At 38.6% G+C, this 27812-nt stretch overlaps 2 protein-coding genes across 3 annotated transcripts in view; both read right to left on the bottom strand.

The window, feature by feature from the left end:
- slc2a9l2 (solute carrier family 2 member 9, like 2) overlaps positions 1–9529 on the bottom strand; it is a 147439-nt gene extending 137910 nt beyond the window's left edge. For both annotated transcript variants that reach the window (XM_046029024.1, XM_046029026.1), the window contains exons 1-2: positions 9422–9529; positions 3210–3287 (exon numbers count right to left, since the gene is read on the bottom strand). In XM_046029024.1, the coding sequence (XP_045884980.1) occupies positions 3210–3269 (60 nt within the window). In that variant the 5' untranslated portion in view covers positions 3270–3287; positions 9422–9529. The remainder of the gene's footprint in view (positions 1–3209; positions 3288–9421) is intronic.
- A 7330-nt stretch (positions 9530–16859) lies between these two features.
- wdr1 (WD repeat domain 1) lies at positions 16860–27812 on the bottom strand. Its single transcript, XM_046028930.1, has 15 exons — positions 27657–27812; positions 26205–26326; positions 24824–24914; positions 24586–24733; positions 24247–24427; positions 23456–23533; positions 23171–23251; positions 22477–22710; positions 22095–22182; positions 20085–20241; positions 19746–19833; positions 19434–19544; positions 19086–19259; positions 18833–18977; positions 16860–17738 (listed from the first exon to the last, which is right to left on the bottom strand). The coding sequence occupies exons 1-15, from the start codon at positions 27670–27672 to the stop codon at positions 17632–17634; spliced, it is 1821 nt and encodes a 606-aa protein (XP_045884886.1). The 5' UTR covers positions 27673–27812; the 3' UTR covers positions 16860–17631.

Raw genomic sequence — 27812 nt, 5'->3', positions numbered from 1 at the left:
ACATATGATTAAAATTATAGATCGTTGCATTCTTTGTAAGTGGGCAAACCTGCAAAATCAGCAAGGGGTCAAATACTTATTTCCCCCACTGTAGGTTGGTATTTGCATGTTGATAGAATGACTGTCAACATCAACAGTTTTGAAGCGCACCAAGCATCACTGTATAACATCAGATGACCAGCCAGGGAACCTTTCCTGCCTTTTGAGGGAAATCTGTACACTGATTGTAAAACTGAGCACACAGATCATTAAGAAATCATTATGAAATCTGTGCAACAACTGTAGAAGCTACAAGTAACAGAGTGACTTTATAGTACTAACACTATTGTTGGGAATCAGGGTCTAAATAGCATCAATATTTAAATTAAATAATATAATCATTATTATAATTACTGTTATTTAATAATTAATACTATAATCTAACTTAAATTCACCTCAGGGCACCACTCTTATAGAAGACAAAATTGATAGCCAATTAACTAATTTAGTCTCATAAAATATACAAAACTATCAATTTGGAACTCTGATGAATAAGTAAATGAATAACTTTAATCAAAATGACCATCAATAGCTAGTGGGTTGAAGAATTTGGAATTCGACATCGAAGAGGTTGGCGATATATTGGCTCTTATGCAGCATTTAAGAAACCAGCATGTGTATTCACAAGCATTTATTTAAAAGATAAACAACACACAAGTTGAAACCTAGCTAAAATGCACTAAATAACAAAGAGATGTGTCATGGGTCATAGGTCACTGACCAATATTAGCTGAAAGCTGGGTCCACGAGCTGAATTCACACCTTGGTGTGACTACCTGGAGGATTCCTGAGAAACGGAGTTCAGTGACTCAGACACACAAACGAATCATTTCATCTGTAAAGCCCCTGTGATCCCAACACTATACAATTCCTTTTAATTATTCATGCACAAATGAATAATTTCCTCATCTGTACTTTATCCTCACAGTATTATCTAAACATGGTTAAAAAATAGCCCTCAGAGGCAGACATAAACTATAGAATGGTGATATTTGTACAGTTTTCTAGTTTAGCATGACGTTTTAATAATACACAAACCCACAAACATATTTTAATTAACAAGACAAAGTGATAGTATTTGCTCGCTTAAAGGTTTTTATTCCACGCACTCATCCATGTGCTTAGTTTAGCAATCGTTTTGCAAACCCTGCACATAGTTAAGAAATCCATGTATTTCCACATGACTTTTTTTCTTATACCATGTGACCCTTGGGGGAGCTCTGTACCAGCGAGGAGGTTTACCAAATGTATATAACGTACAGTTCAATACTGAAAAGATAAAGTTCATCACTGGTAGCCAGGTTGCTATGCCAAGGATAAATGACTGTGCATAGTTTCACGCTAAGATAGAGACTTAAGACTTGAGAGGTCAGAGAATTAAATAAGAGCTCAAACCCATCTTAAATTCCAAAAACACAGTGAAGAACTTGTTGAAACCAACCAGTTGCACAGATAGATAATGTGACTTGCTGTGAAATATAACCATTTTACACAAATGTCACTTCTTGATTGTTTTTTTTTTTTTTACTTGACCACAAATCAGTTGTTAAAAATTCATTCAAAATAAATTTATTTCACGGCCCAATTTGTTTTCTACTGGCTGGATCATTTTCCTATGAAGAGTAGGTCTAAGTATGTCTAGGTATAAGTAGTGCTTCTGTGGTTAGTCAATGAGATAGGAAGATACAAGCATTTTAGACTCTAGTCTCATTATTAAAGCAACACTGAAAAAAAAAAAGTCATTATCTATAGACTGAATACAATAACATTTTTTTATTTATTAATTCTATTTTATTAACACTTTGGAAAAGGTTTTGTTCTTTTATCTCCAATCATTTGACCAGTAAAATCATTTAACTTCTTTGTTCATGCATCCATTATATCTTCAGGTATCTTATTCGTGAGGAAATAAAGTCTCTCTCACACACATTTCTTACATAACAGCAGTTTGTGCATCCATTTTATTACTCACACTCCTACTGAGCAAGTACACATGTATGAACATAGGTATATAAATATACACCCTTTTAATAAATGCATTTCAGATTAGATTTAAATGTAAATGTTACTAATCAGGTTCTGGCCCCTTTTAAGTTTCATTGAGTGACTTATTAAGTTACTGAAAAACAATAGATAACCTTTATAATCTCAGCTCCCCAATGTAAAAAAAATCATGCATGTGTGGAAAAGATTAAGATAGCAACACAAGTCAAAGCATTGGGTACCACCCACATCAGCTATAACACTTTATTGGTCTTGCTGAATTGGCTCAACTGTGTGGCGAATAAGATGGGGCAGAATCGGAACAGATGAAACTTTATGGAAATATTTCCGCTTGGACCTTGCTCAGTTGGCACAGCTCAAACCTGCCGCCCAGGATTGTATCAACTGGCTGTGTTATCTTTGAGGAGAAGTTTCTTGTTGCGTAGGAGGAGGCTCTCAACAAAACACAATTGCCCGAGCGGCTGGATCAAAGCTATAACTCTGCTTGCATAGAAAACATTCACTAATGAACAAAGCAATAAAGGGATTTATTTAAAGGGACTTTCCACTATGATTTTCTGTGTGCACAGTATTAATACACCTTACTGTATTTGGTATATATTTAGTTAGTAGTGATGTTTCAATATGGGCGCATGCACGAACAGATAATTCTACTTAATAAACATGTTTTCAGATAACCAGGACTGGATTACTAAACACTAATCAATCATCTTATCAAAATATGTAAAAGGTTATTGCTTTATACATCATCTATAAAATGTTGATGTGTTTTTAGCACTGATTCAAACACAGATTCAAACACTGTTTCACTCCACTCTGTTTCAGCAGCAGGTCAATGCACCAAATAACAAGAGCAGGATTTTGGATAATAGCACAGAAATTTGTGTTATGTGTAAATTACAGAGGTCATGTACATACTGTATTTACTGAAGTGCAGTGCCCTCACAAATACACCTTTTCCATACCTGACATTGCAACTGGTAACATATGACGTGACAGGCCTATAACAATAATAAACATGCGTGACCTACATAGTGCTATTAGGACTGTCAATCTGTCAAACCAGTCAAATCTCATTCATCACAAAAGTTGTCATTATTTGGCAGCTGTAAAGTCAGAAAGATATGTACTTGGCGTAGAGTTTTCAGTGACTTAATGACACTAACCTTCTTCCCCGAGTTGCTCATCCTCTGGTCAGCCGAGGAGTCCCTCTGTGGTTCGTCCATGTTAACGTTTCAGCAACCCTAAATGAGAGGGACATAACATATTAAGACATCTAGCTCTTACAGAAGACGCATAGGACAAGATACATTTCACAACAAGGAGGGGGAAGTTAATTTTTTTTTAGAAACTATTGAGTGAAGCATCAGCTGAAAAGGAAATGACAGTGCCTCGATGTGCTGACGTGCAATACGGACACGCACATACAGACACTAGCACAACAACACAGGATTATAGATCAGAACTTGGTCACAAGTTTAGGATTTACCTTAAGACAAAGGCAACAAAGTCAAATCAGTTTTCTAACATATTAAAAGCTTCGCTTTATATAAACATCTCACCAGCACTTGACTGTCTTTAACCAATTTTTCAACAACAGGAAAAAACAATGGTCTGGGTTTAAACTGCACCACAGTTTAAGACTCCACAATGGTGGCCATGTGTAATAGACTGCAAATTAAAAAGCCTGAGTCTGCCACCTAGTGTCTATAGGACTAGTACCACTCAGAAATACTGGACAGCAGAAATCAAGAAAACAAATGCAGAAATTATATGAAATCTTTTGGTCTCCAAATGAAGTGTATAAGTATATAATAAAAGTATGTAAGTATATAATTTATTACCAAACACAGTTAGTGCTGTGCGTTGGACTGTGGGATATTCTTCAAGCTAGAGGTCTGTGTTTTAAGCCCTTTGTGAAAATACTTACTTTTTACTTTTAACGGATTTAGGGCTTCCACATCCAAAACAAAAAAAGACAACATCCAAGCATTTTACACGTAACTGATAAGACTCAGTGACCTGAAGTGTGGCACTGCTGATTTCCTCTCCCACCATAGTCAGTAACATTTAGCAGCATTTAGTCAACTTCCAGAATGTAAATGAGTCCCTGACCGGATGACTAGAATGAAAACCAGCAGGACTGCGTCCTGAGCAGCAGGATTAAAAACCACAGCTGTAGAGTGGATTCATAAGATGACTGAGGACGAATGACATATCAAATAGTCAGAGAGCCTAACCTCCCCACACAACGACTATTTGATGAAACCACTATTGATTTTGGGTCAGTATCTCCCTTCACTAATCTGGATGCTGAAGTTGTGTTTATTCCAATACCAGTTCAAACTGGATCAAATATATTTTGGGTGTATGTATGTAAAGATTTCACAGTTCATTTTAACAACAACACCCCACTTTGAGCCTCCATTATTAACAAATTTAATATAGTTGAGCGGGAAAGTTCACAAAAGGTTTTCAAAAAAACAATCTAACTCGAGGTCCACTTACTACACGAAGAACTTTGACAACAGAGCAAACCATAAGATACAGTTGAAAGATTTTTTTGTCAAGTGTAATATACTGTTCCTGTACCACACACACGGGGTACAATAAAAATCATATACTGTAAGTAGTTGTTGAGTCATGAGACAAAACGCATGATTAGCCTGAGAATTTGGTTAATCCTAACCCATGAAAGTTTGTATTTACCTGTAGCAGATATATATGCACATTTAGTGCATCAGAAGAGTTGGCACTAGGGCACACCAGTAGCTCACCTAGAAGCACTAGAGCTGTAGGCTACTAAGGCTGAGTCCTTTGCGGCCAGGGTCAAAGTACAGCTCCCTCTCTCTCCCCTCTTCCTGTCTCTCGTTAGCTGTCCCTGTCTAAATAAATAATAAAGAGTCAGTGCTCTTGCTGTTTGTGTAACATTCAGATGAAAACTGTTATGTCTGGTTATCCGGAACCATGGATATTGACTTGTTTAATTCGCCAAGCTTTTAGTAGGTTAGTTGCAACAAGTCACTGGCTAATGAATTCCTTTCTCTGAGCAGATAATGTTTCGTTCTCCTGTCTTTCCTTTTTTTGAAAGTCTTTAAAGCTGGTTGCTGAATTGTTTCAAGGACATTCTGCTCACTGCCAACCTCAATTAAGTTGCAAACTAAATAAAAATCAACACTATGAGCCATTCCAGCATGACAACAGTGAGTGTAAGATTTTGTACATCATCAAATCTCATATACTTCAACGCTGTTGGTTAGTGGCTTTTGTCACCCCCTCCAGTTTAACCACTGGAAATCTATCTTTTGAAAGATGGCTCTGAAAATGTTTTAGCTTACTACTTAGGGAGGGCAGCAGTTGTGGTCAGTCACAGCCAAAAAATTATTTATCAAAATGTCCCCTGAAACATAAGAAACAACCACGGCTTCATAATCCAACTGTCCAACAGTTGGATTATAAACAGCTCCTTTGATTCAAGATGTAATACAAGATGACAACTAAATCTAAGTCATTACTGCTGTGTCATGCTGTTGGAGTAATGTTTGTGTGATGTGTAATCAGCTCTAGTATAATCATCAAGTTGACAAAATTGCATCTTTATCATCCGTAACTGAAGCTTTTTAATTATCTGAAGATACTTGGGCTGAGTTATATGGTTGAACAAGACAATTTGATTGAGGATATTTTCTGATACAAAATCACATACAAAGGATGCATGCATTATGCAATGACTTGCATGATATCAAACTCATATAATGCATAATCATTAAGTTGGACAACAGGACTTGCAACATTGGAAAACAACTAGATAAGATGATAAGATCATGTTATGATAAAGTAACATCTTGCTAAGTCAATGAATAAAAATACTAGTAAACTATTACCTAGCCTGATTACATACTTTATACTGAGAAAAATATTACACATTGAGCAGTGGATGTTTGCGGGTTTTGATTGTGATGATTAATATTTAATATTCTATTTTTATAATTAAGCAATAGTCGTCTTCCTGTCTGCCATCCTTCAGTCTGAGGTTAAATTTACTTGTCCTTAAAGAGCACATGAGTTGCATTAATTTAAAAATAGAGCATTGATTTACTGAGCAAGACAGTCCAGCACAGATAAGTATCTATGTACAGACTCTACCATGATGAGAAATTGTCCCACATACATCCTACTTGATATTGAAGAGTACCTTATCACCTGCTAAAAACTCCCCTCACTGCAGTCATGACTGACTGAGTTTAAAATGGGACTCCACGATATTGGAAAAAGCTGACAATGCAATATTCTTCTTTTCTGCGACATATATTGCAATGTGAAAAAATATAGGAATTTTCACCAGGTGACTTCAATTGCTTTGAAAAGAATTAAGCATCCTAGAATTATTGGGGTTATTTGGTAGGGGAAAATGCATAGAAAATAAAACATAAATAAACTGAAAAATTTTTAGTCTGAAGACTTTTTTGAATGCAAACTATCCTTTCTTGGGCTTTTATGCAGTAAACATATTTTAAACAGTTAATTTGACTTGCTTGACATTGCATTGTTCTGCGGTGTGACTACTGCGCAAGGGCACATTGCAATGAGGATGCTGAAACGATATATATTGTGCAGCCCTGGATTGAAATTGCATTTTCAATCACAACAAAATGAATACAAGAAAAATATATATTGTTTATTAACAAACACAGAGTTTATATAAACATAGCTGACTTTATTTTAAAGAACTCAATCCTAGTCTGGATTAGGGTCGACTTTCAAACACATCAGATACAGTACTCGTGTTAGCAGAACTGCAACTTTTCATTGATTGTTTTCTTTCATGGCCTACCAATGACACAGGTGGGGGTTTTATAAATTCTATTTTATTTTTGTATAAAAAGTGAGTGGTATTAATTTTCTCCCTTTTAATGGACAACATCACTAAAAAACTGTGATGTGGTAACTAAAAACAGTGTTCTCCTGCCATGTGTCTTTTGTTTCAGAAACTCTTTCTCTTAACATCTTGAGTCAGTTTAGTTTGAAAAGATCTGAAGAAATTGTTGAACATTAACTGCTCTGTAATGTAGACACTAGTGTTGAGCCAATATTACAAGAACCTTATGAAAACTCTTGTAGCCTGAACAGACAGGCCTATAGAGTCAATAAATTGTGATTCCATGAACCCATTTCCCCCCGTTCAATTACCAGGGCCTTTTACCTCTTCCACCCTGCCTAAAGAATATTTACACCAGGGGCTGCAAAAATGACTGAATGAGAATGCCAAGCACCCTTTTCTCCTTGCTGCGGTTGGGAAGCAGGTACTGGATACAGCAGGACAGCAGTAAGAGGCTCAGGAAGAGCTCCTACCCTCAGGCCACTAGGATCCTACATACACACACATATGTGTACACATATACTGATTATTCCTACTGTAAGTCTTTTTAATGCACAAATTGAAGGAACTGAGGGGTATTTTACTGTGACTGTACCTTATCTGATTACATGGGAATAACCTTGATTGATTGTGCAGGTTAACAAGCTGTCAGACATCCGGACAGTAGTTTTACTAAGTCAATGAGTGATTGTAAAAAATATATATATATAAAAACTTCCTGGTACTTACCTTGAATAGTGTATTTAAGATACATGATGCCACTGAGGGGTTAAGATTATAACGTTTTGAAATGCTAATATGCAGCTACCAAGCAGGAAGACATTTCTTGTTTCTCCTACCATAAAAACAATGGGGAGTGCCCTTCTGGCATATCCATGCTCCATTGTTCTGCTGCATTCCTTGTACCTCGTGTACGCATGTAGAACACCCCTTTATCCACATTACTTGCCAACGTCTAGAAACACATCCCCAGATCACATGGTTTTAGATCAGAGTTACAACGGAATAGAGCTCTACCCTTCCAGCTGCCGAGGTGCATGCCCTGCTGGAGTAGAAACATGTAGCGTGTTGATTGCTAATTTCCTGGTGAACGGAGTGACAACGCTACTCTAGACAAAGAGGAAAAGGTTTCTACTACTGGTGAAGTTGTTCCAGACAAAGTACAGCTTGTTACATAAAAGCAACACAAGAGCTTGGTCTTTAATCCCCCCCCCCAAAAAACCTCTCCTCAGAAAGTTTTTTTCTATGATCAATGGATGGTTAACTTAATTATATTGTTGAAACTACTGCCTGGCAATTATCTTTATACACAAATATGTGAGCCAGTGTGAAAACTGCATAAAAGAACATCGTCATCATAAACAGAAAAATTTTACACAGTTTAACGTTGATAATTGCAGCACGTGGTTGGAGGATGGCGCAACTCTATGTGTATGTGGTTTGCTTTGGGAACTGTGCTGAAGAAACATGTGGGCCAGGAGCTGCCATGGGAAAAAGATACGGCCGAGTAATGAAACTCAGGCTTGTAAAATGAACACCCCCTTTGGGACATCTTTTTTCAGCCCTGTTGTCTAGGTAACGGTAGTATTAGGTTTCCCAGGGTGTGGATAGACCCGTCAGTGGGAGAAGGATCCTCAGGCAGACAAAACATGCAAGTTGAGATGACAAAAATCTTGTTTCTTATATTTACATTTCAATTTCAACAATCCGAAAAATATGATCTTGTTTGCTAGGCTATTTCTATACAGCACATTTCTAAAAGCGTGCACATAATAATATCTAATTATGACAGTTACTGTATCCCCTACTGTATCCCAGTGTACACTACCAAATACCATATTATTGTTATCATTATGCAGCATAGCATAATTATGCATGGTCTCCTCCACTGTATATTAAGTATTACTGCCCTTGGGTCATGTGTCTTAAAAAGTAGGCAAATAGAAACTTCCAGTGTTGATTCTGCCAACAAGTTCTTTCCGCAGCTTATCACAAAGATCACTTTATTCTGCTGTGGTGCATAGTCCTGGTCCCAGCCTGCTTTGTTAAACATTGACTTTCCCACTGTGTCAGTGGGTCGGTGCCACCTAGTACAGTATAAATGTTTAGGTTGGTTTAGTCAAGTTGCATTTGTACTACTTCCATTCAGAGTGGCAGAGGCTGAACATTCAATAATTTATCCTTGACATTAAGCTATTTCAACCACTGGGTTTGGTGGTTTGAACCATGTACGTTTAGCTAACAATGTTAAACATTTATCCATTACTTTTAACTGACTTTTTCAATGTACCAGCTTCCTTGCTAAATAGTTTCACATCACGTGGCTCAGGTGTTACAGTGTCCTTTGCAGTCACAGTTGGTAGCTTTGTGGTTATTGTGGCAGTAAATATCTCTTCACTTACTGTGAGTAAATGGAAAGATTAAAAAGTAATATGTACCCACATATGATAGCAGGATCATTCATTCTGGAAAAAAAATCAATAGAGAAATAAAACTCACCAACTACTCTTAAGACTCCTGCCGTCCAAAATCAGCCGTTATCTTGCACAACCAAAGTAACTGCAAGCTAAGTACATAATTGAAAAGACACCATTATCACATGAGAACTAGCTGGCTAACTTAATTTCCTGAAACTGGACATGAACCAAAAGGGGCTGGAGCCACAGGGAAGAGTGCTGCTAAAGGAGTCCCCCTTCTTTGTAATCAGTGAATCCCTTACTGTATGCATTTTATCTGGTAAAGCAACATAAGTGTTTAGCTTGCAGGAAAAAAATATTAAATGACGTAACAAGCTTTATTTCCCACTGAGCCTTTTCTTTTTCATACTTTTTTAGCTACCGTGCGTTATATAATGTGGTCCAATAAACATGGTTTAATTAAACATTCAACACAAGATTGATATTCTTACTGTAGTTTCCACAAAGCTGACATTAATGACACTTAAGGTTTTTATCTCACAGTGTGACAGAATTAAACCTAACATCAAGCAAAATGCTGCTCTTACAATGCATGAATGTTTATGTTCCACTTAACTTTTTATCTTTCCTTAAAGTTTGCTCTGCCATGCTTTCATTTATTCCAACACAAAAGATGGTGTGTTTCAGGCAAATTGTTATATTTTCTACTGCTTCTTCTAATAAGTATTATAGCGTTGACTTTCTATGCCGTGCTGTTGGCCAGTTGGCAGATCATTGTAAGACCAGCAAACATGTGGTGCTGGAAGGGCAGGAATTAATCATTGGTTAACCTTTATTCATGTTCTTTACTGTCTCCAGCAGCAAACTGTGCATAAACATTGTGAAAGAAATACAACCCCTCTGAGATTTGTTTCATAGAGCTGTTTTCCAGATATTTTACCCATCTCCCTCTTCCCGGGAGCAGCAGGACTGGAAAGAAACTGGCCTTGAGTATACACTGTTACAAATTTTGCCCCTTACCTTTCTACATGTAATTGAAAAGAAGACAACCAAGACAGAACTTTTTTATATTTTCTATGTTATATTTCCATTTTATGCTACTAATATGTTTTACTTAAATATTGTACTTCTTATTCCCCTACATTTGTCTGACAGCTTTATTTTTCATACCCTTCCTGTTCAGTGAAAACCATGTATCTCCAAATTTGGTCATTTTAATTTTAAACACAAAACAGGGCTGTTTGTCTGAGCTCATGAAAGCGACGCTACCAACACACGATCTTGTAGAATATGATGCAAGGATGTAGATTAAACTACCCAACAGTTCATAGTAGTGATTAAACTACCCAACAGTAGTATTAAAAATGAGCTCAGCAGTAAACATCTACAGCAGTAAAATGCAACATACACATTAATGAAGCAATAATACCAATCATGTTAAGTACAATTTATCCTGAACTTATATCTAACAATTTCAGTTATCCATTACTTTTAACTATTTTAACCAAAGCAATAATATCAATCCTATTAAGTACTTTTACATAAGGATCTGAACACATCTTCCACCACTGCCGCTGATCACATAGAAAAGCTAAAGTCAGCAGAGTTTCGAAAGCCAGAAACCAAAATGTGCTCTTTTATCAGCTGCTGAGGTAACTCAGTAGGTAACAAAACAAGTGAGATGTTGAGAAATAAAGACACTCCTGCACAGACAACCAGAAACCTGGATACTGTTATGATCTTGTATAAAGGCCTAAAGGGATAACATTAAACAGGTTAATATCCCAAGTATAATCAAAACCAGAATAAGACTTAAAACCTATATACAACTGTGCAGGGGTGTGTTTAGAGCCTGGCTATTGGGCTATAGCCACAGGTCTTTTTTCTTTAGCCACAACTCCATTTTTACTAGCAAATATTTAATATGAATTATGAGCTCATACAACCACTGAACTGACGTGGCAAATGTAGACGCACATAAAAGGCAGGATTAAATCAAACCTAGCATAGATTTTCAATTAAATCTTGTGATTTATTTATGTGTAATAGTGTATCCTATGTTACATATGTTTTTTCCCCCTCTTTGATTCTATTGTCTTTAGTGTGTTTGGTTAAAAGAGCACACAACTTCCCAAATATGAACTATAGTGATGTGGGAGACAGTCTTAGTCTTAACAAATTAAGACTAAACAGGAATATATTTTCTATAATTCACTGTAAAGTCAGCAACAAACAGGTGAGTGGTTTGACTCACATGGCACTGTGGTTATGACTCCTTGAGCCGAGTCACTTGCTGCTCTTCTTCTGACTTATATTGGCACCCATTTTGATCTCCCCTCTCTGCAGTCGATGGACAGACAGCCACCAGTGTTAGCTAGTAGGCATTCCCTCCTGCACTCTACTCAGATTGTTTAGGAGGTAGCAGTGCTGCTGAGTAGAAAGTCTCAGTCATAACAGGCGTCGTGAGTCATGAGATAAAGTGGGAATTCCTTCTTGAGTGACGATTTGGCTCCTGAGAGAGCTGGCTTGACCAGTTTCTGACACTGCGAGAGCACTCAGAGAAATGCTGGGCCCCTGTTATTTTTAAGTGCAGGCTATTCATAATGTATTTTTTCCAGAAGTTAGTATGCAAAACTTGTGACGTGATTCTCTGAGTTCTATTAATGGCTTGACAACAATAATTCACCAGTAACTTGATCTCTTCTGGTCTGCTGGCCATGTTAAAGTGCATTTTTCCAAATGTTAAGCTGGATCCACAGTCTGGGAAATCTGTGCAACAGAAGCAGTGCACTCTCACTTCTCTCGCAGTGAGAAAATGTGACTATTCCTGGGGAGGCTGTTTTTCCTTGGATTGTACTCTCCCAGGCAAGCAGAAACATGTCCTCTTTAAGTCTTTAGCTTGGAGCTGAAACAGAATCTGGGTTGTGTGACAGACATGAAATAGTGTTAATAATCCTTGTGATTGTTCAAGACAAGTCTCAGTTTGGAAAGCCATTAAAACATCTACAGTATATAATTTCACACCTTTCACACACAAAATAAACAAATGGGATTTAAGAAAGCAGAAAGAGGTGCTTTTGTTATTTCAAGAAAGTTTGGTGTGGAGCAAGATAGCTCTTTAAATAGTGTTGATTGGTTTACCCAAACCAAAAAAGTAGAGATGCCACAAGTATGATGAAAGTTTTTGAAAGTTACAACCAGTATTTGGTTTTACACAGTTGCCATTCAATGTCTGAGATCTTTTTTTTCTTTTTTAGCTTACTGTGCATGTAAACATAGTGATGGGTGTAGTAGGTGTTATTGGAAGCATTGTGTGAAGCTGCAGGTGGGCCTAGGTGAGCTTGAGCTCCAAGTGGGGCCCAGGACCACCCAATCACAGGGTTTCTAACATAGGTAGGGTCAAAGCTGAATTTATAAATAACAGTCAATACATATTTTTTGATGTTCTCTAGATTGGGACTACTGAAAATAAAACATAGCATCTATTTACATCTCTGTCCCCCCCTTTGTTGCTTTTTATAGTTTATTGGACATATGGGTGCAAATTTTAGGCCCTCTCTCTCTTTTAGCACAATAACAACAGGGGGATTCAGTGGAGCCTGAAAAGTCCACAAGCAACCTGCACCCTGCGTCTCAACTCCCTGGGTTTTGCAAGCCTTCTTATTTTTGATAAAGGAAACATTACGTTTTCCAATGGTGTGGTCTTTGTTTGTGAAAAAGAGCAAATGCATTGTTTGTAATAATTACCTCACATATTTTTTTTGTTACTATTTTTTACTATTAATTCCACTTAGTTGGATGGATTCCTAATAGAACACAATTCACATCATCATGCTGCTGCTAGTCCATTGACCCATTGTGCTGTCAGTTGAATCACAGATAGTCTGTTCCTCCTTCTGTATTATATCTTATCTGAAAGTCATAAAGATTATATTATTCATTAAGTCATTAAGACTACATAGACCCTCCGTTACCACGAGATTACTGAAACCACAAAGCATTTTAATAAATGGTAGAAAGTTGATCTAATCTCAACACATCCCTTCCCCTCCCTCTAAATATATCAGTAAACATTAGGATGTGATTGCTATTGACTGCCATTCAATCATTTTTATATAAATTCAATTAATCATAAAGATATACAGTATCTCAGAAAAGTGAGTACACCCCTCACATTTGTGTAAATATTTGATTATATCTTTTCCTGTCACAACACTAAAGAAATGACACTTAGCTACAATGTATAGTGAGTGGACAGCTTGTACAGTGTAAATTTGCTGTCCCCTCAAAATAACACATCACACAGCCATTAATGTCTAAGCGGCTGGCAACAAAAGTTAGTACACCCCTAAGTGAAAAGTGTCCAAATTGGGCCCAAAGTGTCAATATTTGTGTGGCCACCATTATTTTCCAGCACTGCCTTAACCCTCTTGGGCATGGAGTTCACCAGAGCTTCACAGGTTGCCACTGGAGTCCTCTTCCAATCCTCCATGACGACATCACACACAGATGCTCAATAGGGTTTAGATCTGGAGACATGCTTGGCCAGTCCATTACAGTAACCCTCAGCTTCTTCAGCAAGGAAGTGGATCGTCTTGGAGGTGTGTTTGGGGTCGTTATCATGTTGGAAAACTGCCCTGCGGCCCAGTCTCCAAAGGGAGGGGATTACGCTCTGCTTCAGTATGTCACAGTACATGTTGGCATTCATGGTTCCCTCAATGAACTGTAGCTCCCCAGTGCCGGCAGCACTCATAAATCCCCAGGCCATGATACTCCCACCACCATGTTTGACTGTAGGCAAGACAGACTGGTTTCCGCCACACAACTTCACACCATCTGAAACAAACAAGTTTATCTTGGTCTCATCAGAGCACAGGACATGGTTCCAGTAATCCGTGTCCTTAGTCTCCTTGACTGTGGGCTTTCTTGTGCATCATCTTTAGAAGAGGCTGTCTTCTGGGATGACAGCCATGCAGACCAATTTGATGCAGCGTGCAGCGTATGGTCTGAACACTGACAGGCCGATCCCCCACCCCTTCAACCTCTGCAGCAATGCTGGCAGCACTCATCATCTATTTCCCAAAGACAACCTCTGGATATGACGCTGATCACGGACACTCAACTTATTTGGTCCTGTGAGGTGCCATGTTGAACTTCCAGTGGCCAGTATGAGGGAGTGTGAGAGAGATGACACCAAATTTAACACATCTGCTCCCCATTCACTCCTGAGACCTTGTAACCCTGACGAGTCAAATGACACAGAGGAGCGAAAATGGCTAATTGGGCCCAAATTGTGACATTTTCACTTAGTGGTGTTGCCAGTAGTTTAGACTTGGGCTGAGTATAAAACATATATCGGTATTTTCTGCTAAGTGGGCTGGGGGGTCTGTTTTAGGGCCATGTTTTTACTATTTGTATAGTAGCCTAACTTAGCTTATTTTTTATTTCACCATTTTAATTATACTTGATTTTCCACTCACCTATTGAATCTGCCTCCTTCAGTTCTCTTCACACTCACAGACCTAAATTTGTATTGTAAATCTGTATGTCTGATCTGGTGACTTTCTCCATTACATTGTAAAAGTTCGCTGCCTATTTGTTAAGAAATATTGTTACAATGTAAATTAATCACATGTCCACATTATGGTATGATTTGTTTTTTAAGGTTGAGATAGGCTATAAAGTCAGACACATGCAGACAAGGGAGAGATATTTAATGCATTTAATTATCAAATTATAGTGCCTATGTGAAGAATATAAACAACTATGTGTTATGCTTAACCAATCTATAGAATTGCATCCTTCAATACTATAAAATTAACAATAGGCTGAATGAAAACTGATAAAATAAATACATAAATATATTTACTGACCAATCAATAAAATGGTGTTAATTAAATTTAAAAATGTTTGTGGAAAGGTTATTTATGTCTGCTTTCATTGTTTGGATGGTGTTACTAAACAATGACAAATATTTTAGCCAAAATCTGTGTTCACATCACCCTTAACAATTATGCAAGTTTATTAGCACATTCTCACCCTGTCCATCGACAGCCCCATCATAAATATCGCAGCATCCTCTGGTTGTGTGGAGAGGATATTTTCCAGAATGACCAAGAAAGTGACAGCAAGAACACGTGCTCTCTGGAGCTCATGAGGAGTGAGCTCACTTTGAGTAGTCCTGTTCATAGTTTTACTGCAGCTGTTTGAAAGACAAACAGCTACTCAGTGCTGCACGAGTAGTGTACTTTAAAAAAAATAAAAACATAAAAACTTTATAAAAGGAAGTAGGCCTAACATGCTCCAATACTGCACACAAGGCGTATTACTTCGAATCCACTGATGTTCATGGAAAATCCTTTGCAACAGTCTTTGTTTTAGCCTATTTATAATAAGTTATGCACATGTTGATTAAATAAGTTAATCAAATACAGTTCACATTTCACAAGTTCCTCCAAAAGCCTATTTTTTTTTGGTCTCACATTGTCACACATTGTTGGCCTAAGCTATGACAATATGACCACTAGTCTGTTGAGTTGTTGTTTTGGTGACTGGAAAAGGGCTGTATATAATGCTTCGGACACTGTGTGGCCACTCGGGGGCATCGATTAGAATGCAGTCCAGACAAGATGTTCCCTTTAGTCGTGTTTTGAACAGAGGCTGAGTAGGTTGGTAGTCCTTTGTCACAGTTGTGATAAAGACTGAGTGCATCTGTTCACACGGATTTCAATAGAAGATAGCAGATTATAATGTCCAGTGGTATCAATCTTAATACTTTCCTGAAAACATGTTTTAAGTTATGATATACCACCACTGGCACACCATGGGACCTGTGGTTGCCAGGCCCCCGAGGGATGTGGCCCCCGCTGTGGCAGGCGTCCCTTATTTTTCTGTGTTGAAGGTGGCAACCCTATAATTAATTCAACATCAAACTATGTCGGTATAAACGGTATTGTCTAATTTTAGATCGCTTGAAATCATATTGGTATACCTCATTTTACTGATATCCCGCCCATCATTTAGATTGATCAACAGAATCAATTAGTTAATGATTCCAAGTCATTAGCATTCATTAATACTGTGTTTTCAGTAAAATTTATCTAACCACGACCTTAAGTGTCAGATAAATGTGTCCCCTTCTACAGGTAAGATAATATCAGTGTACATAACTCAGATGTTTCTTGAAGTATTTTAAAAATCTGGGTGAGTACTGCATCATCAGCTCCTCCGGAGTAGGCTACTATCTAAAGAACTTCTCAATTTATCGTTTAAAATAAATTAAAAAAAACAAACAAAAAAAAAAAAACAGAAAAGATGGACAAGCTGAAGAGACAATGTCCAATCCGGGGATATCGATGGCCAAATAACTCACTAAACGTGTGAGGAAGCTTTGTCATCTGCTCCTCTCGGTCTGTACTCCCTCCTGATAAATACGCACAGTTCAATGTGTTCCTGAATGCCATGAAATTGTGAAGGTTTTCACTCGACAGAAAGAGGGCAAATCAGCATGAACTGGAAAATGCATAAAAAGTGTTTTTTTATTATTATTAATGGAACACTCCCACTTTGGGAAGCAGATGCATAAAGACATGGAAAAATAAAGTGAGACTAGCATAGTGGGCCCAAACAAAAACACAGCAACACCACAGGACCTTCAACTGAACAGACAGCATCTTGATTGTACACATACATTGTTCTTTCATTTCCTATTATTGCTCCCCAGTCCAACAGGAAGAATTGTGAATCAAAAAGAAAGTAAAGAGAAAGCAAAAAAAACAAAACACCCACCCTCTTAAAACCTTGAAAAGAAAAAAAAAAAAAAAAAAAAAAGGACCAGTTACTTCTCGTTTCAGGAATGTAACCAAAAGGTTTCATTTCTTTTCAAAAATGTTTGTTAATTTTACAACAAAAACTAGCCTTTGTTAGGATGCATTGAGGCTAACCACAGACATGGATTTCTGTTTAAACTCGGTGAAAGCAATTACCTATGGAATGTTGAGCTTACAAATATTTGTCTGGGTCCATAACGCTCAAAGAGATGTAAAAGCACTCATGGTTACATTGTATATTTCAACATTTTGTCTCTGTGTAAGTTGAGGTTATTCGCATCAAAGAGACATGTCTCAGATCATTTTTATGGGTGCTTTCCCCAGCCATAACCATTTACAATTCAATGTTTACAGACAGCATAGAACACCGTTTAGACAGTGAAAATACAGTTAAAAAAAGAGAAAGGTTGAATTCTACAGTAGTCCTTGTCCCTGGAGATGTGGATGTTTGTATGCTTGCAGCTCAGTACGTAATAGTCCACTGCTTGATGCTGGCATCATGGGAGGCAGTGACGAGTGTATGCTCATCTACCCAGGCCAGGCCGCTAACATGATGCAACCGGTGAGTGTCTGCAGACATTAAAGCGTGAAACAACCTTGTTACAAAAATTTCTCAACCCAGACAAAAAGCATTAAATTAAAAAGACAAGAAACCATTTACAGCCAAGTTCACTTCACACAACAAATACATAACAAGCTATGACTTTAGAAAGGTATAATTCTTAAAGCAGTGCTTAAGTTTTGTAAGTTTAAGTGGCATCTAGTGGTGAGGGTTGCAAATTGCAACCAGCAGCCAACGGTTCATTTCGCCAAGTTGTGAAGTCGTTCTTCAGACCTCAGTGTGTGTTCATGTGCTCTTAAGTCAGAATGTGGAATCACCATGGACGCTACTACAAAGATGTGTTGGATTAGCATTATCAGAGCATATAAACAACATGCAGTTCACTCTACATGCACAGCAAACAAATTATTATAACCTTTTTACAAATTACATGTTTGTAAAATATGTATATGCAATATGTGATTTTGACACGAATCAAAGTTCTGTATACTTCTTTATGTCTCATGTACAATTTAGGAGAAGCTACGGTGACCGACACCCTCTGTCTGCACTTGGGCTAAATAAAACGTGTGGTCCTCCATTTGTCCAAATTTCTCTTCCTGTAATACTTCTAATAAACCAGTCATAACCGTTATTTGTTCTTCTTCGTACATATTTAAAGTAGTGACAAAACTCGCTCTGCAGAGCAGTTTGTCAGTTTGGGCTACTGTAGAAACATGGCATGTAAGAGGACCTGTGGTGTCTGTAGACAGAAATGGCTCATTCTAAAAAGGTAAAACACTTAATAGTTCATTTTGTAAGGTCTTTATACACTACTGACAACGTAGTTATGGATCTTATATTGCATTTCTGTCAACAGATCCTCCTAATATTACACACTTGACCTTTAAGATTTTAATGAACTCAAAACCTGTTGTTGTTTTAATATTATCTCAACCATTTTCTTACCTTTACATGTTCTAAATGCATAATTTAGCTCAGCTCTAAATGTCCTGTTTCCTATGATTGTGTTGCTTAGTGGATTTATAGAACTCATATGGTATATATCTGCGTGGAAGCCAGACATGAGTGAAAGTGCACGTGCAATATTTTCTTGGCCTACCTGGGACCTTAATCCTGTTGTCTGCATCACCAACCGTCCAGATGTACACCATCATGTCCATCCCACCAGTCGCAAAGTGCTCATTATCAGGGGACCAGGCCAAAGACACTGGTTTGGCGTGGTGTCCATACATCTCGTTTTTGACCTGGTGAAAAAGAAGAGTGATAAATCATTTTCAAAAATAGAGAATGACTCGAATTTATACAAAACTGCTAGAGGTACTGTATATTGAGTAGAACAGACAAATGTTTACCGAGTAGCCGTCAGCCACACTATAAACTGTGGCAACTTTCTTCTCGTCAATGACAGCCAGATAGGCTCCATTATTTGAGTAGGCCATGTCTGTGATCGGCCCTTTAGCCTCCAGAGTTTGACCCTCGTCCTTCAGAGTGTTTCCCTGAATAGAGTACAGATGGATTTTCCCATCCTAAAAAAGGAGAAGAAAAAAAAAAAAAAAATAAAGAGTGAATCTCACACCTGAAGAGTCCTTGGTGTGTGATGAGCAATGTACTGAACCGTTTCCTGTGATGGCCATTTACCCCCCCCCCCCAAACTCGAAAGCATTTTCCAAGAGCAAAGCTGACCAATCGTGTCCACTTACTGCTCCTCCTACTGCAGCAGTGGTGCCTCCAGGGTGGAGAACTCCAACCTCTGCCTCATAGTCGAGATTGTCCAATGTGAAGACTTTCTTCTTATCCTTCAGCAAGACAATCTAGAGAAAGCAAGCGATGACAAGTTATTGCATCAAAAAAAAAAAAAAGGACAACATTTGCAAACAGTGAAACTTTAGAGGATTAAAATATCAGGTGGATGATGTAAAACCTTTGAAATGCTCAAATGTGTACACAGGAGAAATACTGAACTAAGAACTTGGCTAAGCTAGGCGACGATGAATACATTAAAAACACATTACCTGTCCAATGCACACAGCCAGCGACAGCCCTCCCACTGCTACTGACACACTTTTAGGCTGAACATCCATCTTTACCACATCAGAGGCACTGAAAAACCATCAGTTTGGGTTATTTATACGATAAATGAGCATTGTAACATTTAGAGGTCGAGAAGTTATGGAATTCTGAAAGCCCATATTCAGAGGTAAAAGAAAACAAAAGAGAGATACCAATGACATTTATCTTTCAGATGACACACCGTCTTCATTATCATTAATAGACAGACTGCAGATCATCAATATAATCCCCACTAAATTTATTTCATAGTTATCTGCACAGCAACACACAGTGGCCCCTACCTGTACTCCGTCTTGTTGATGTTGGTGTAGCGCAGTGTATCGTCCATGCTGCACGTCACCAGCTCGTTGGCTTCGTCGATCACCACCTTGCTCACCTGGTTGGTGTGGCCCTTCCCCGAGAAGCAGCTGTTCTCCCCGGTTTCTGCATCCCAGTAATGTGCGGCAATTGTTAAAGGAACAAATGAACTGTAGACATGGATACTTAATATTGCAGGAAAGTGGCAACAAGAAGCCCACTATGAAATAAACGCACACACCGCTAAGTGACTTTGACAAGTGAGCATGGGGACAACTGAACTAGCTGTACACATTAATGCAGCCCTATACACTTGGCGGCCCGCGGGCCACATCCGGCCCCGAAGCAACCTCCATGTGGCCCAGCACATAAATATATAAGACAACAAATGAAAACTACATGTATAGTGAATGGAAGTAGCTTAAGTGTCAGCTATATCGTTTCCTTCTCATACATGTTGAGTTTCACATGCACTGTACCGATCACCGCCAATCTAAGCTCAAAACTAACTGTCCGACCTGCAGCCTCTCCTCTCCTGTGTCTGCAGAGCGCCTCCACTACACATACACACTTGCAGCAAAGTCAGCCAGCTGATCAGTGGACATTACAGACGTTGACAACCACTACACTCGTTAAGTAGGATACATGGTGCAATAAAAACCTAGCAAGTAAAAATTCAATACTTTACCAACACCTGTTTAATTAGAAATTGCAATGTTTTAATCTGCTCAGTCTCTCATCCACTGCAGCTGAGTTTTGGTTTTACACAAGCACAGTGCTAGCTCGGCTGATAGCTTATTGTTAAAAAAAAGCTAAAGTGAAAGCTGTCTGTCTTTAGTAACTGTTAAGCTTAGTTTGCCACGTACATTAAAATATGACACATTATAAACTCAGCCGGTAGCTGAGACAGACCAGCCCTCCTCTCTACCGCCAGCAGTAGCAGAGGAAGGAGGAGGACGACGACAGGAGGGAGTGAGATGTTCATTTCTATATTTCACTCAGTATGTTGTCGTCATCAGGAATATGATTTATTTAACTCACATTTTAGATTTGTTTCCAGTGAGATATTAGTGACTTTGCTGTTGTAAATCCTGTTGCTGCCCTAGAAACAACATTTAGTTAATAACAAAATTATTTAATTTTTTCAAATAACATGCAATTATTTAGTAATAAATAGGACTGATAAGAGCATCGATAAAGAACTGAACAAATAAGGATTACCAATACAAGTGCCCAAAAAAAAAAAAAAAAAAAAAAAATCCTAATGATACCCATCCCAACTCGTGAGAAAATGTCCGGCCCATCTCAGTGTCCTGGTTTTAAAATCCGTCCCAATTGAATAGCCCTGCATTAATGCATCAAAACATAGATTCTAATGCAAAGATTAAGGCTGCAAGAACCCACCATCTCGGAATAATGAAAAAAGCTGTCCAGATTGCTACTGAATGTAGCACAAAGGCTTCCTCATCTAGTATTGATCCCTCATCTATGAAATGCAAGCAATGTAGTGCTGCCTTCGATTCCTGCAACAATCGTCCGTCAGCAATGAAATTCTGACAAAAATATATATATAGATATTGATAAAAATGTACAGCAGCCCTGAGAGACCATTCTGATCTAAGGCGAGTTTTATTTATTCCATGCACTCTAAACACAAGGTACAGAATACTGTGTGTAAACAGGTTATGCAACATAACTCTCATGTCTTTTTTTTGGCTAGAAATTTATTTTCATCTGCACTTCACCTGGAAGAAAACATGAATGCTTTTAGTCCATGTTTTGGTAGTGGTGCACTTCAGCCTCGTGTGGCCAAAATAAGTATTACAACAACACACACTTTTCAAACCAATTACTAAGACAAAATAAAATGTCTTCACCTGCCAAAACTGGGCATAACAAAAGTACATGTAGTATAAAGGGCACTTTCTTGACTTATGGGCCACTGATCTACCTTTACAGTCATTATTGGCACCACTTAATCTGGGAAAGGATATTGATGTGTCCATCACTGCTCCCCGAGTAGATGTATGATCGCCCTTCATTTTTGTGAACCGTCAAACACTGGATGGATTTGGTGTGACCCTGTAGGACGAACAAAAACATGTTTTCAGATACACTTATAAGGGCATAAAAGATTAGCTAATGTAAAATATTTCAGTAATATCACTTGAGAGATTTGGCAGACTATGAATTCCAGTGAAAGCCACATTTTGAATGCTTCTGTAGTGACCTAAGATCTCACTGCCTTCTGCAAAATAAAGTCAGATGCCTCTAGTCTCTGCACTTATGGCGTAAAATAAGCTTTAACATAATGTTTTATCAGTATAAAGGAACTCTGATAACATCCAGGAATAGCATCTTTAAACAGAGTCTGACCTTGATGGTGCGTATGGGGCGGTCAGGGTTGTTCTTGTCCAGATAGTTGATGTATCCTGACAAGGAGATGCCGAGGAGGTGGTCCTTCTGCCACAGGCAGCCCAGCTGCTGGTCTGTCACATCAGTGCCCATGTTGAAGGTGGTGACGGCTGTACCTGCACCAACATCCCAGAGTTTCACGGTCTTGTCCCCTGAGGCAGAGATCAGTTGGGAGCTGTCAGGGCTCCAGCTGACCTGGAGGATTGAAAGTGGGGGGGCGGATTGAAAGAAAAAGTTGTGATTTTAATATGCATGTAGCCAAAGTGTTAGAAAGTGTTCAAGTGTCCTATAAATGTTCACTCAACAACAGAAACCCGAGTGCTTTGTGGAAAACAATTAAATCAACAGAAAAATCAAATCAGTAACTTGAGGACAGAAGGAGGCGGCTGTCGGAGCAAACAATCCTTCATTTGAATAGGTAAATAAGCATCTTGTATCCACATACTCTAGGCAGACTGCATGCTAACTCTGATTATAACTAGCTCTCCTGAAAAACAAAACCAGCCAACTAACTAAGTTAATGGGCCAGAGGATGATAAGGAGGTTAAACGCTGTGATGATACTTTAAGTTTAAACAAGACAGACTAGCTAAATGTATACTGAATGTAGAGTTGTTTCATGTATTTAAAAAAAAAAAAAAAAAAAAAATACTTACAGCATAGATTCCTCCTTTGTGGGCCTTCTCTCCACCCAGTGAGCCAACACGCTCACCAGTCGCTCCATCATACACGAAAATCTGTAAAGGTTATTCTCATTAAACCCACAGTTTTTGTGAATTTATATGTTAATATATTCACATATCAACCTGCTACTTTAGGTTGAAACATATTTTTTTATCATTTCAGTAAATATCACAGTGATAGTTATTATTTATTTATTAATTAATTAATTATTGTGGTAATCTTTGTCACATGGCCACACCTGATAATCCGATACTCACCTGGCCATCAGCACCGGCTGTGACAAACCGACTTCCATCTGGAGAGAAGCGAACGCAGTTGACAAACTGGCTGTGGTCCTTTAGCAGTCACCAGGCAGACAGAAGGTGATGATCCGTAAAGACAGACATTAATATGCAGTCCATATTAGTGTTTTATTTAGCACAGTCCCTTACTTTCAATCTGTTATAATTAATAAGACATGACATAAGGCAAACCGGCAAATTAACCAGATAAATATTATTATTCTTGGTCATCCTCATGACAAAGTCCTTCCTCATTTCAGACCTGATGATCAGGGCTGACCAAGGTTAAACAACACAAAATGCTACAGGGAAAAGTTATTATTTTGAAATTCATGTGCAGTGCATGTTGCAAGAATAGCAACTATCAAAACATTTAAAAAGTGTTTTACGTGGTTATAGAGGGAAGGCCCGTTTTAAAGAATGTGGCTCACACATCCTTTATGGGGGAAGTGGGTTATGTAATATGGAAACAAGACAAACAAGGCTGCACTGTCAAAAACCACCAGGGTGTTACAGACTTGAAAGGACCAACGGGGATTTAAAATAAGACATTTGGTTTAAAGTCACAGAATATTTCCATAATCCACTAATTTGTCTGCATTTGCAACAATATTTTGTTTTGTTGAATTTGACATTTACCCTTCAGCTGGTCCGACAGGTCCAGCAAAATCAACTCTGCTCCTACTACTTTGTTTAAACAGAAATACCCCTGTCCAAAAACTGTACAGGTAGGGGGAAAAAAGCATATGTTAATCTCTGCAACTCACACGTAATGTGAACTTGAACTTGAAGGGAGGCCCCTCAAAGAAGGACCCGGTGGTATCATCACTGGCAGTAGCAAGGCGGTATGGGCGTTTCTGCCTGATGTCTACACTGTTGATTAATTTGGCATGGCCTGAAACCTCTCCCACTGAGGAGCCAGAGTCCCACAGGAACACTGCCCCAAACCTACAACAAGAGATGAACATGCATGTCTATAAACAAGTCTACAAGCCAGGATTAAATGAAAAGACATTATGGAAAATATTGCTTAGTCAAATAATAATATGCTATGGGTAATTTCACAGTCTTATTGATGGACAGGCACCCTAAATCTTCACACTCACTTCTCTCGTCCGTCCCCAACAACAGCAATCCTCTTGCTATCCTCTGTCCATGCGATGTCCTTGACCTTGCCTGAAATAGGGGTGTACTCGTACTTGAGCAGGTGTTCCTTTTGGGTGGTGTCCCAGATACGGATCTTTCCTGAAGCATCTAAAAAGGATTTAAAAACAATTATTTTATTACAATATCAGCATTAGTAGCACCCATTTGCTGACATGTGTTCTTACATGGATCATTTACCTCCAGATGCAATGTAGAATCCGCTGGGGGCGTACTTAGCGACAGTAACTTGATGCGCATGTTCGGTGTAAATGTCTGCTATAGCTGGATTCTGGAAAAGACAGCAAATGTGAACCATCAGCAGGAACATTAGATGGTTCCCTTCTCAATAAGCACCAAGTCAAAAGAAAATGTGGTTGGATTCTTTGAACCTGGACCTTATTTTCAGGGTTCTAGCCTTCGTTCTCATTGGTTATGATAACATTTTACTCATTCGATTAATAAAAAGGAACTTTAAAAGGGATGCAGCTTTATGATTGTGTCTACTAGGGCAAGTAATGACAATGATCACACACCCCATTTATTTTCAGTTAAATCCTAAAAAAAAAGATGAGTTAAAATCTCACCCACTAGTACAGCCATTCTCGTTCACACCCTGGTTACATCCCGCATTGATTATTGTAATTCTCTTCTGTCTCAAATTCATCAATTAACTCATTCACAACCTCACTCCTCTGTACCTCAGTGACCTCCTTCATATCAACACACCCACCCGTACTCCTAGATCTTCTTCCTTTATTCACCTAACTGCATCTCCTGCCTGTTTGACCATTATGGGGTTTAGAGCCATCAGCGGCGCTGCATCCGTATCACTGAGTCGCTTTCCATTTTTAAATCCTGCCTGAAAACATCTTTTTAAACTAGCTCATCCAACGTGATCACTATTCTCTCTGGTCACAGCAATCTTTCGTTTCTAATTGTTTATGTACCCTGATTTTATGCACTGTAATTTTAGTCTTTGTTCATTTTATTGGTTTATTGCTATACTGTTTCATTCTGTCTTGTAAAGTGAGCTCGAGTGTTTTGAAAGGCTCTTATAAATAAAATGTATTATTATTAAAACTTTTAACCCAAACTGTTCCTTGAAAATGTTCATTACATTTTGCACAACTGCTTCCTTGTTGAGCTGAAAACCTTATTTTTGCTGAGCTCCAGAGTTTGAAGCGCTCACCTTGCTGTCGTACTCAGCGTTCACTTCACCCCGACATCACCCACAGGCGTGGTACACGTGCAACAGAGGTCGCGCTCTATTCAACCGTGCTATTGTGCTGCGTGTTATGTAGTGGCATGGGTTGGGAAAGCTCTTAAATACCGTGCAAAGGGTGTGGTCAGGTGCAAGAAACATGATACTTTTAACCTAAAGGTCAGTGAACTTGTCGCTTTTAGGTTGGTGTTTAAATTTGACTCACCAAATTCAGTAGAAATAAAAGCAATTTACCGTAATTAGGGAGTAAAATGTCATCATGGCTAATATAAATAATGGCCAGAACACGACCCAGGCTGGTATGAATAAATAAATAAGCAAGCAACACAGTGTGTCTCTTAAAAATATGAAACTTACTTCAATGTTCCTGATGATGACACACTTCCCATTTGTATACAGGAAGTTGTTCCCTTTGGGATCGCCGCCAATGACTTTTGCAACTCCCCTCTCCATCTGTGGGAGACTGGCGAACACATGTCCTGAGAAAGTAGGCATGACAGATGATAGGTGACGAAAACATTAAAAAGGTTAATACAACTTAAGTAAGCATACACCAGAAAACAGCATTTGACTGAACTATTCCATAAAAAGGTATAGTTTGCAGACAGACAATATTACACTGTGCATCTACAGCCTGAAACATGATAGCGCCTGAAACGTGCATCGTCTGGACTAATGTCTTGCACCTTAAGTAAGCAGACTTAATCGACATCACTTAGTTCTTCATTAGTCATTCTGAGGACTTGTGTTGAACAGAGCCTCTTCCGTCAGTAACGTTTCCGGACACTTTGACTGAACAGCCAGGTCTGTCCTTATTGGTCAAGTTCAGACCAAGTTAGGACAGAGCTGTCTTAGCAGTCTCCATGAGACATTAACTTATTTATCCCCCAGACAAAAACAAGATGGCAGGAGATTTGGCTGTTGCATCAAAATTATTATTCTTACTCAGTACCAATAAGACAAATGTCGTATAACTGTAAGCTGTAATCATTTAAATACACTTCCTCAAACTGTGCTTCACCCTTTTTGACATGTTACTATACTGTGGGAAGTGTATTACTGATAACTGAAGGGCAGATTTTGCTTTATTTCATGGATAGGCCTATGTATTGTTTAGGTTCTTAACTTGTGACAATAAAGACGAAAAACAAGCATCATCTATATTATACATGATCTTAGTTGGGCTTTATATATACATAAATGTAAATTTTCCAACAAAAGCCTATTAAATCTTGCACTAACAAAAACGCTGTAACAAGGCTGGTGTATTTCTTGGGCTTCCGCATCGGCCCTAACGTTATATCACACCTTTCTTAACTCTCACCTCCAGCAGCTCGCCATTAAAATTGCAGTCAAACTTTAATTCACGCTTGTTCAGCAACCACACAGCGCGTTTGTGTGAGCAGCTTCCCCAGCAGAGGACTGTCAGCCAGCCTCTGTCTGGACATGTCATAACAATGCGATGTGAGCACAACTATTTCCTCTGACTGACGTTAGCTCGACCAGCTAACGTTAACGCCAACTTGGACGGTCTGTAATGAGCCGGATTTTGTGCCGGAGCATCTTCACAGCAAATCGTGCTTATCAAACACAGGCGTGTGTTAAATCTGGCAGGACCGCTTCCAGTGCCAAGATTTAGTCTTTCACATGCGAAATGAAGTGTCAAAATCATGCAGCTATGGGCGAGGCTAGCTAACCAGCTAGCTTCGGGCTACTTGGCTGACTAGCTCAGTCTGCTGAATAATGTCGACCAACATTATGCATTGTATTTCCTCTCGGCCGTTAGCTATTAAGAATAAACAGACTTACTCAGTTCATACGGCATGTTCCCTGCTGGTCACTTGCTTATCGTTACTGTTATAAATGAATGAAACAGTAGAGACAGTGACGCTTCCCCGGCTGTGCACTCCCTGATCACACAAACACGGAAGCGAGGGCAGCTCTCGCTCAGCCTGGCTTTGCCCA

The sequence above is a fragment of the Micropterus dolomieu genome, linkage group LG18, assembly GCF_021292245.1.
Source record: "Micropterus dolomieu isolate WLL.071019.BEF.003 ecotype Adirondacks linkage group LG18, ASM2129224v1, whole genome shotgun sequence".
Lineage (NCBI taxonomy): Eukaryota > Metazoa > Chordata > Actinopteri > Centrarchiformes > Centrarchidae > Micropterus > Micropterus dolomieu.
This window is presented reverse-complemented; position numbering and strand designations above follow the sequence as displayed.